The following is an 11288-nucleotide window of genomic DNA, read 5'->3' as shown; positions in this document are numbered from 1 at the left end:
CTGATTTAACATAATTTATCAGACAAATGGTACACCCTCGGCCTTGACACTTATTTTGGTATTGTAATTATAACGTTTTCAATTTAATTTATGTTTCTTCTTTTAAATTTCAATTGAAACAAAAACCTGTTAAGAACCTCCCGAGTTCATGCCCGGTGCATATTACGGGTCATGGTCATATCTATAAGATATCGTTCTACATGTTTTAAGTCAATTGATCAATTAAGGGAGACTTTATATGTAAAAATCTATTCGATTCAAAGTTTAAGATTTTTAAAACTAGTGACAGGTAAAATCTTCTTCTTTTTCTTTTTATTTCAATGTGTAATGATAAGTTGTCTGATAAAGCTATGGATGACTGATAACGTTAAATATATCAGACATACGCCTGTTCAACAGAAATCAATGTAATGACATGATAAAAGTACTTGTGATGCTTTTGTATTGATTCCATTACCCTATTCAAACTCAAATCTCACTATTTATTTATTAGAGACAAAATCCATATTTATTAATAAATCCGCCTCCTCTTTCCTGATAAACGAAATGACTTTGTTAAGCTAATGAAAGGCATAGATAAACTTTAACAACGATAATATGTACACGCAGTTAAGGATAAACATAACATTAAAATATTTATGTTATTAATAAAACATGATTCTTTACCAGTAACTGGCTTTAATGTCCCTGGACGAATACACATCAAAAATTCATGAAAGTCTGTATAGCTCTTCTCTTTCAACAAGACTGCTGATTGCTGCTTTTCTTTGAAATCATTTTTAAACATGGCCTCAAAAACTGGTGAAGACAGTATTAGTAGGTTTTGTGACACATACAGTTCTTGTTGATCATCGAAAACTAAACGTAATTCATCCAAACACTTTCCATTTAAAATCAAATTAGTTGTTTCCTGCAACTGTTTAGAGTTATCTACCTTTAAATATGACAAAAAAGCAAAGAACTCACAACTCAGGGAAAGACTCTCTTCTTTTATTGAATTGTTCAATTATGATTCTCTTAAAGCAAATTAATTAATCAATAATTTACATTTCTAATATATGCCTTTGTAAAAACATACAAATATTTCCAATTAGAGGCCTTATACCTTAAACATTGTTGTTTTTTGTTTTTTTTATGTTTTTGCGGGATTATTTATTACAGCACAGTAGTTTAAGCTAGTACTATGGTCCGTTAGGGATGTTGCACTTTTCTATTAGCTGTCACAAACCGGCTAAATCAAACCGCGTCTGCAATTTTCATGTAATACCGTTGTTTCATTGCACCCTAGCGACAACTCTTTTTCAAGATATTCATAACCTCTGATCTCGTTTCAAAATTTTATTTAATTTTAGTTCCGCACATTACTTTCTTTTTAAGGGCACATGCATTTTAAAATTTTGAGACCATACACCGCTTTTCATGAATTGATACGAACCTGTCGCATGAAAGTTCAATGAAAACCACCGTATGAACTCATCTGTGGATACCAAATGTTGAATTCTGCTTAAGTTGGTGGATTGACAGAAGTATAAATCAACACGGTCACGAAGTCATTGAGTTTTTAATTCAATCTAAGTGTTGTGTTCTAAATGGCAGATATGACCCAGAGCAAGACACATTTACGTCAGTTTCAAGAAAGGGGAAATCGGTCGTGGATTTTATATTCATGCCTCATGACGTATTTAAGTACTGTAAAAATTTCAAAGTAATACCTACACAGTCGATAATTTACACTCATTACCTAAATGGTTTATTTGCAAATAGATCCCGTATACCAGATCACAGTGTTCTAGTTTTTGAACTTGAAACGGACTATAATTACAGTTGCGATCAAACAAGTATAACAGTCAGGTTTAACTTAAGGCATTTACCGAAAGATTTTATGAATAGTGAAACAAGCAGACTGGCAATGACAAACGTAATTACACAAATTGAACGATCAAGAGAATTACACAAATGAACGTAGACTCAATTTATGAACAATTATGTGAAGCAATTAAGCATGAAATGAATCAAAGAATCCCAAAATATTGATCCTCTCGCGGTACATTCCGGCGTCACAAAGTAATGAAAACAATACTGGGATGATAATTTAAATACTCTTTGGAATACAACGCGAGTAAATGAGCATACATATTTAAAATGCCGTGATAATAAGCAACACAGATTACGTTTGAGAATGGAATATGTTTCGTCTAGAAATATTTTCGACAGGGAGCTCTAACGATGTGAACGTATATACAGACAATCAAAACCATTTGAATTGAACATATGTCAACAAATGATCCAAATGAGTTTTGGCGCAATATTAAAAACTTGGGTCCCCAAAAACGTAAAGACATTCAAATTGAAATAGTGGACAGTCTGGGATCAGTCATACGTGTCAAGCACGTTGTTTTCGAGCGCAGGAGACAGGATTTTCAGAACTTGTATAATTCACAGGATGATAAAGATTTTGATGAGGATTATTATAATCGTGCTAAACTACATACGCATCTTCAAGAAATGAACATTTCAGTTCCCCTCTATGAACCAAATCATACGTTAAATACGAACATCACAGTGAAAGAGTGTGCATTTTTTGTCATTAAAGCGAAATTGGATTCTGCTTGCGGCTTTGAACGTATTCCGTACGACGTGCTTAAGTATCCGGTAAATATCTCAGTTCTACAACATTTATTTCAAATGATATTCGACCTCAGCATTATACTATCAATATGGAGAAAATCTGTAATTTGTCCAATCATCAAAAACTCAGAATCAGACGCACGAGTACCAATTCAGTACCGTGGAATAAGCCTGTTATCTTGTATAAGTAAACTATATAGCTCATTTCTTAACAAACGATTGGCAGAATATCTAGAAGGTGCCAATATACTAGCTGATAAACATAATGGATTTCGCTCTAAAAGATCTTGTGAGGACCACGTGTTTTCTCCTAACAGTATTATACGCAACAATAAATCGGTGTTTATGGCATTTATTGACTTAAAACGTTGTTTCGATTACATAGACAGAGACATGCTTTTAAACAAGCTTCTTAACAACAACATTGACGGAAAGATGTATAATTCTATAAAAAAAACATATACGCTAGCTCCAGTCCGTGTGTGAGAATAAATCAGAAAATGACTAACTGGTTCGACTGTGTCACAGGAGTCAAGCAGGGCTGTACATTATCGCCGACACTATTTTCCATCTTAGCCAATGATCTTGCAGAAGAAATTAAAGACCTCGACCTTGGCGTGCCTATGGGTGATATTAAAGTATCGCTACTTATGTACGCAGACGACAGAGTTTTGATCTCAGATTCTGAAGAAAAATTACAGACAATGCTAAAAACTATTCATGACTGGTGTAAGAAATGGCGCGTTCTAATAAATACTAGTAAATCAAACTGTATCCACTTCAGAAAAGGACAGGCGCAAAGAACAGACTTTGCATTCAGAATCGGTGACAACGAGCTAGAAACCGTTGAGGCTTACACATATCTAAGCGTTATATTCCACGAAAAACAACTGTGATGATTAAGCAAAAGGAGCCGGTCGTGCATTAGGAAGCATTATAAACAAAATGCACAACTACAAAGAGTTCGGATTTAAATCTTTTGAAAAACTTTACAAGTCATGTGTTTTAGCAATATTTGACTACTGTGCGTCTGTTTGGGGGAATAAACATTTAATATTCAAAATCGCGCAATGAGATATTTCATGGGCGTTCATAGATTCACACCCATACTTGCCATGCTTGGAGACACAGGTTGGTTACTCAGCCGTTACCGAAGATGGTCCTCTACGTTACGTCTCTGGAATCGATTAGTGTGTATGGATACTAACAGACTGACATGCAAACTGTTTAAAACAGACTATAGATAGTGCTCAAATAATTGGTGCAGTGATTTAAAAACAATTATGTACACACTGGGATTGAATGATAACTTTGACCATTTATCCCCGGTCAATCTCTCTCAAGCAAAAATACCCATTAATAGTTATTATTCAAACATATGGGCTCGAGATATTCAAAACTGGTGCCAAGTGCCGTGTGGCAGCCGTATAAGGTTGCCCCGTACTTCACTTCAGTGATGTTATATTTTCTGGTCCTTCGGGATCATTGATGCCAACACTATAAAGTGTTGAGAATTGAGTACCGCTCAAGCCAGTGCTAGCGGGCGTGAGGGATGTTGCACGTTTTCATTATCCCTCATGTACAGACTCAATCAAACCGAGTCTGCAATTCTAATGTTATTTTGTTGTGATTAATGCTTCCGAGGGATCACTTTGTTTCCAGAATTTTGTACTTCACAACAGCAGGTGTCAAGTGCCGTGTGGCAGCCGTAAAAAGTTGCCCCGTACTTCACTTCAGTGTTGTTATATTTTCTGGTCCTTCGGGATCATTTATGCCAACACTATAAAGTGTTGAGAATTGAGTACCGCTCAAGCCGGTGCTAGGGGATGTGAGGGATGTTGCACGTTTTCATAATCCCTCATGTACAGACTCAATTAAACCGAGTTGCAATTCTTATGTTGTTTTGTTGTGATTAATGCTTCCGAGGGATCACTTTGTTTCCAGAATTTACCAAAATTAAGAACATACAGACTGTTCAAAAGGGAATTTAAAACTGTTGAATATTTATTATTAAACTTAAAGAAAAATGAAAGGTCATTATTAGCTCAATTCAGGTTTACGGATTGAGACAGGTCGATATGTCGGCGAGTCTGTAGAAGATAGACACTGTACACTGTGCGATTCCGGAGCCATAGAAACAGAGACACACTTCTTACTAGAGTGCAGTTTATATTCAAATGTTAGAAATACTGTATTTGGCAACTTATTAACAGACAATTCATTTGTAAACCTAATGACCGAACACAAACTCGAGCACTTAATGACAAAATATCCTCGTAAAATGTCTAAATACATTGTTGCTGCCTTTATGTGTAGGCAGAACCGAATTTATTCATAACAAAACAAAAGACTGTGGTATCCCAAAATAATGACAATGATAATAATAAATGAAAGCTAGAAATGTGTCATCATGCCCCGGATGCCCCCGCATGCAGCCAAAATTTCAGATGTTATAATATTTAGTTCCAAATTTGTTTGCACAAATTATTTTTTTCATTTGCAGTTCAAAGCCCTTAAAACTTTTCAATTTAAACACAAACCATTTTCATACAATGTTCAAAGCACTGAAATTATTCAGTCTTAACCTTTTGAAAATAGCATATTTCATATTTGTAGCCAAAATAATGGCTACATACATTTCCACAAAAGTATGAGTGCTGAAACTGAAAGTTCAAATTTTTTCCAACATTCAAGAAAGATGAGTTTGTCCAAAATCATTGAACCACGACTAAATTCAAACTTTCCACAAAAGTATGAGTGCTGATACTGAAAGTTCAAAATTTTTCCAACATTCAAGAAAGATAAGTTTGTCCAAAATAATTGAACCACGACCAAATTCAAACTTAAACTGCTTATTCCTAAGATGTATCTATATAATTTTCAAAGTGAAAGGGACATATCTCTGCCAAAAAATCATCGAACCATGACCAAATTCCAACTTGACCTGACAATTCCTTTGACAAATCCATATGTCAAATTTGAGTTGAATATGTAACACTGTTGGGTATATAATGAACAGAAACTGTAAATTTCATATTATTTTCAAAGTGAAAGGGGCATTACTCTGCCAAAAATCATTGAACCATGACCAAATTCCAACTCGGCCTGGGCATTCCAAAAACATATCCATATGTCAAGTTTGAGTTGAATATGTTGTACCGTTGGGGAGATAATTAACGGAAACTGAAAATTTCATATTATTTTCAAAGTGAAAGGGGCATAACTCTGCCAAAAATCATTGAACCATGACCAAATTCGAACTTGACCTGTATTTTCTCAAGACATATCTATATGTCAAATTTGAGTTGATACCTTTGGGGAGATAATGAACGGAATCTGAAAATTTCATATTATTTTCAAAGTAAAAGGGGCATAACTCTGCCAAAAATCATCAAACCATGACCAAATTCGAACTTGACCTGTATTTTCTCATGATATATCCATATGTTAAGTTTGAGTTGAATGTGTTGTATCGTTGGGGAGATAATGAACGGAAACTGAAAATTTCATATTATTTTCAAAATAAAAGGGGCATAACTCTGCCAAAAATCATCGAACCATGACCAAATTCGAACCTGTATTTTCTCATGACATATCCATATGTCAAATTTGAGTTGAATGTGTTGAATGTGTGCAACCGTTACTTAGATAATGAACGGAAACTGATGATGACGGAATGACAGAATGACGGAATGACGGAAGGACGGAATGACGGAAGGACGGAAGGACGGAACAGGGTAACACTATATGCCGGGGGCATAAAAAAAACTAACTACGCAACTCTCCATAAAGCTCCATATAGAGCGTTAAACGCTAACCATTAATCAGAATCACATTACACTTTATATTTGTTATACCATGATTTCAACATTTTATGTTTTATATGATGCATTATGAAATCATTACATTGGTGACTTATAGGCCCATTGGGCCGGGTGCTATAATTGTACACATGTACGATTGAAATTTGTAATTGACTATGCACATGTCACAATAATAAACAACTTACTTACTTACCTACCTACCTACCTACCTACCTACCTACCTACTTACTTACTTATTATATATTTAAATAGTTTGTACTGAGTTGTGCTTTGTTTTGTATGGTAGTTGTGATCAGCCTGTGTTCCAACGTAGTCCATAATGTAACAGTGACTGAAAACAATTTACAAATAAATCATTGAAAACGTACTACAATCAGAATGATAATAATGTAAGAAATTCATACAAATATTTATTTTCAAAAATAATGTATCAATTTTATTACATCATTTTGTGTTACAAACATGTAAACGACATAGATTTCATATTTGATCGAAATGAATGCTATCTTCTGTGTAGCAAAATAACACCTATAAATAAAATCTAGCACTGTCTCATATAAAGTTTTTTTCTTGCCGGATCACTTATTTCAGGTGGTTACTGGACGACATTGTCTGTATCCAGTGCCAGTCTTTTGCTTAATATTGTACATCTAAGCTCAGCAGGAAGGGTCTGGAATACTGTTTTACATTCACGAATTATTTTACGGTAAGTGATTTTTTTTCCGTTTATTTCTTGTGTATTTGAATGATAGTCGGTACAAAGCGTGTCAGGTTTATACGAACCATAATATATTCTATGCGGCATTTTGGCGATAATGTCCACAGCGTTGTCTACAAGTGATATGTAATTCCGTGCCAAAGACGTCGTGAGAATACTTAAACATTGTCGTGTTGGTTTTATGATATGATATATATAAATGCCAGTTTTGCTTTTAGCAGATACATATTCTTTCTCGAGCCAGTTTTTCATAACCGATTTGCAACTTTGGATGATTGAGTCAACTTGATATTCCTCCGCTATAGGTACAATGCGCAGTACATTGGCTTCTGAAAAGAAATAAAGAAATGCAATAAGACAGGGCCGAGGTGTTACTGGAATTCATTCGATTTTGCCATACCGTTTATTAAAGATGGAAAACTAATTTCAAGTAAATCGATTTTGTATTACTATGTACACAAAACAAAACATATAACTATTATATCATTTATTTTTCTTTTTTTTTCTTTTTTCTTTTCTTTCTTTCTCTTTTAGCTGCCTAGGTATTATATGATAAAGAAATTACTCTGCAGTAAGTGAAACTGAAACAAATGCATAAGTGTACAGAAAAGTAGGCATTAAGAAGAACATCCTTCTTACATTGTCGAGCATATTTTATTCATTTACATTCTAATTTATAACTCAGTTCTCACCATCATGTTAAACTGTGTGATGTCTTATTAATTAATTTGATAAGAAAAAAACATAAACACATACAGCATGACTTTGAACGTTAAAATGCGATTATTTCAGACACAGTAAATGGGAGTTCCCTATCCCACAACAAATCCTACCGAAACAATTGATCACTTATATATAGCTTTTTAATCATGGAAACAAAAGCAGTTACACAAGTCGATAGATTAAACTATTACCTATTAATGTACTAATATATTTGCTATGTAAAACGCGAACGATAAAAAAGAAAACAAAGAACATTTTTAATACTATGTAGACATATTGAAAAATATGCATATGTTACCATCAAATTGACTTAATATTAGGAAAATACTATGCTAGTGTCTGATATAACATAATTTATCTGACAAATGGTACATCCTCGGCCTTGATACTAATTTTGGTATTCTAATTATAACGTTTTCAAGTTAGTATATGTTTCTTTTTTTAAATTTCAAATGAAACATTAACCTGTTAAGAAACTCTCGAGTTCATGCCCGGTGCATATGTCATGGTCATATTTAGAAGATATCGTTCTACATGTTTTAAGTCAATTGATCAATTAAGGGAGCCTTTATATGTAAAAATATATTCGATTCAAAGTGTATCAGTTAAAGATCTTTAAAACTAGTGACAGGTAAAATTTTCTTCTATTTCTTTTCATTTCAATGTGTATTGATAAGTTGTCTTATATAGCTGTGGATGACTGATAACGTTAAATATATCAGATATGCACCTGTTCAACATAAATCAATGTAATGACATGATAAAAGTACTTGTGATGCTTTTGTATTGATTCCATTACCCCATTCAAACTCGGATCTCACGATTTATTTATTAGAGACAAAATCCATATTAATAAAACCGCCTCCTCTTTCCTGATAAACGACATAGATAGACTTTAACAACGGTAATATATACACGTAATTAAGGATAAACATAACATTGAATATTTATGTCATTAATAAAATATCATTACTTACCTGTAACTGGCTTTAATGTCCCTGGATGAATACACATCAAAAATTCATGAAAGTCTGTATAGCTCTTCTCTTTCAACAAAACTGCTGATTGCTGCTTTTCTTTGAAATCATTTTTAAACATGGCCTCAAAAACTGGTGAAGATAGTATAAGAAAGTTTTGTGAAACATACAGTTCTTGTTGATCATCGAAAACTAAACGTACTTCATCCAAACACTTTCCATGTGCGGTAAAACGGCTCCAGACACTTCGGACATTCTTCCTTCTCATCTTCTGTGTGTGTACTCATTTCAAATCTGTTTTATTATAAAAATCCTTGAATGATTAAAATAATATAGATATAGCTCTTTTAATTCTTGAATGAATAAATAAATATATTTTTTCTTCAATCAAACCATTTAACGAATATAACAGGTTTAAACTGACTTGATATACAAATCAATACGAGCAAAATACATTTATAAAGCTTTCAATACACCACGAATCAGCTATAGAATATATCGTTTCTACATTTTTGACGCGTTAATCTTTAGTTTCGCCAAAACAGGTTCGTTATGTATAGTTCATACAAGTAAGATAAAATCAGATCGATATGGTACGTTATTTAAAGCATACGAAATCACTTGTTCGTAAGCGGACTTCATCATAGAAAACGCTATTCAGAAAAACAAAGTTTAATTTATACAAAAGAATAAGAACGTGGAAAAGTTATATGAACGGTTTTCGATAATTATATAGGCATTGAAGGTTTTTGTGGCGTTTTTTGTCAAAAAGAAAAATTTAAGTAACGTGGATGCAAATAATCTTACAGCAGACGTTCGTTATGTATAGTTCATACACGTTAGATAAAAATCACATCGATTATGGTAAGTTAATTTTAAAAGCATAGCGAAATCAGTTGTTCGAAGAGCAACTAACATAAGCGGACTTAATCATAGAAAGCATTCATTCAATATTATACCACACCCTTTTAAGATGGCACAAATTTTAGGAATTCAACTGAAAAAATTAGCGACGTATTCTGAAGTTAAAGGAGCTATTAAATTTATTGTTTACGATTTAACTCAGTCATATCAGTGCTTGATAATTAGGTAGCTATATTGTTTTACTAAAGAATAACTATTTTCCCCGGAAACGGCGAAAATTCAGAAAAACAAAGTTCAAATTATATCAAAGGAATAAAAATTTGGAAAAGTTATATGTATTGTAATTTTTTTTTTTTTTTTTTTTTTTTTTTTTTTTTTTTTTTTTTTTTTTCAGTTGATTTTCAATTAAATATATATAAGCGCATGAAAATTTTTTGTGGTTTTTGTGAAAAGGGGACAGAATCAAAGTAATGTTATGCCAAAATAATCTTTTACAGCAGATAAAATTAAATATGCTGGATCTCAAGGTGAGATAATTACACTAAAGTGTGACATTAAATGTCCCATTGTTAGCAACAACATTTGTTCATGTCTCGAAAGTTTATTAAAGTTTTTGCGTAAGTGGGTCAAAGTACGAGAGCTTGAAATTACTCAATATTTTGGGCCATCCATTAAAAGGCTTGTTTTTCGATCCCTGAAGATCGTTTAGCATGGAATCATCGTTGTGTTTGTGGCATTTCTTCTATCATTTTCTTAGTCGGGGTCGGCTCCAAGACTGTATTATCCACGTTTAAGATATTATGTAGTAATAGATGGATGGATGGAATGGTGGGCATGGATGGAGGATGGATGGATGGATGGATGGATGGAAAATGGATGGATGGATGATGGATGGAATGGATGGATGGCATGGAGTAAATGGATGGATGGATGGATGGATGGATGGATGGATGGATGGATGGATAGATAGATTAGATAGATTAGATAGAATAGATAGATAGATAGATAGATAGATTGTAGATAGATAGATAGATAGATAGATAGATAAAATACAAAAAAATGCCTGCATTTTAGATTTCCGTCACATTCAGTAGCATATAAACTCAAAAATAAAGCACCCACCCCCAATAGAGACTTTATTTTATTTACATTTAATTTTTCAGTTACTTTATTTCAGTTATAATGAAAAGTTTTAAAACATTTTTTAAAAAATTCTATCAAAAAAATAATCTTAGTAAGCCTCAATGTTTTTAACGTTCAAAAAGGAGCATATCTTCAAAATAATTATATCAGAACTCACAACTCAGGGACATACTCTCTTCTTTTATTCGAATTTTCAAATTTAATGTTTCCCTTCTTAAAAATAAAATTTAAAAATTCCCAATCAAAAAATTTTACATTTCTACCTATCCCTTTGTAAAACGAACAAAAAAAATTTCCAAATTAGGGGCCTTAAAAACCTTCATTTTTGTTTTTGGTTGTTGTTTTTTTTTTTTGTCTTGGGGAAATCATTTATTACATAAACAGTTTTTAAAGTACTTTTGGTCTAAAAAG

The 11288-nt window shown here is 32.9% G+C and overlaps 2 protein-coding genes across 2 annotated transcripts; one reads left to right on the top strand and one right to left on the bottom strand.

Moving 5' to 3' along the window:
• Positions 1 to 2271: 2271 nt before the first annotated feature.
• LOC132759632 (uncharacterized) lies at positions 2272 to 3114 on the top strand. The gene has a single exon (XM_060751440.1). The coding sequence runs from the start codon at positions 2272 to 2274 to the stop codon at positions 3112 to 3114; it is 843 nt and encodes a 280-aa protein (XP_060607423.1).
• A 3858-nt stretch (positions 3115 to 6972) lies between these two features.
• On the bottom strand, positions 6973 to 9138 carry LOC132759631 (uncharacterized). Its single transcript, XM_060751439.1, has 2 exons — positions 8871 to 9138; positions 6973 to 7499 (listed from the first exon to the last, which is right to left on the bottom strand). The coding sequence occupies exons 1-2, from the start codon at positions 9136 to 9138 to the stop codon at positions 7048 to 7050; spliced, it is 720 nt and encodes a 239-aa protein (XP_060607422.1). The 3' UTR covers positions 6973 to 7047.
• Positions 9139 to 11288: the final 2150 nt, after the last annotated feature.

Source organism: Ruditapes philippinarum, unplaced genomic scaffold (assembly GCF_026571515.1).
Source record: "Ruditapes philippinarum isolate M1 unplaced genomic scaffold, ASM2657151v2 ctg4141_1_1_1_1, whole genome shotgun sequence".
Taxonomy (NCBI): Eukaryota; Metazoa; Mollusca; class Bivalvia; order Venerida; family Veneridae; genus Ruditapes; species Ruditapes philippinarum.
The sequence above is the reverse complement of the archived record's forward strand: the minus strand, read 5'-3'. Positions and strand labels throughout refer to the sequence as shown.

What these genes read in the sequence shown, in the direction of transcription:
- LOC132759632 (XM_060751440.1), top strand. Translation starts at nt 2,272, where the DNA reads ATGTCAACAAATGATCCAAATGAGTTTTGGCGCAATATTAAAAACTTG.
- LOC132759631 (XM_060751439.1), bottom strand. Translation starts at nt 9,138, where the DNA reads ATGAGAAGGAAGAATGTCCGAAGTGTCTGGAGCCGTTTTACCGCACAT. An exon ending in GACATTAAAGCCAGTTACAG is followed by an intron (nt 7,500 to 8,870) that starts GTAAGTAATGAT and finishes ATTTCTTTTCAG; the next exon opens with AAGCCAATGTACTGCGCATT.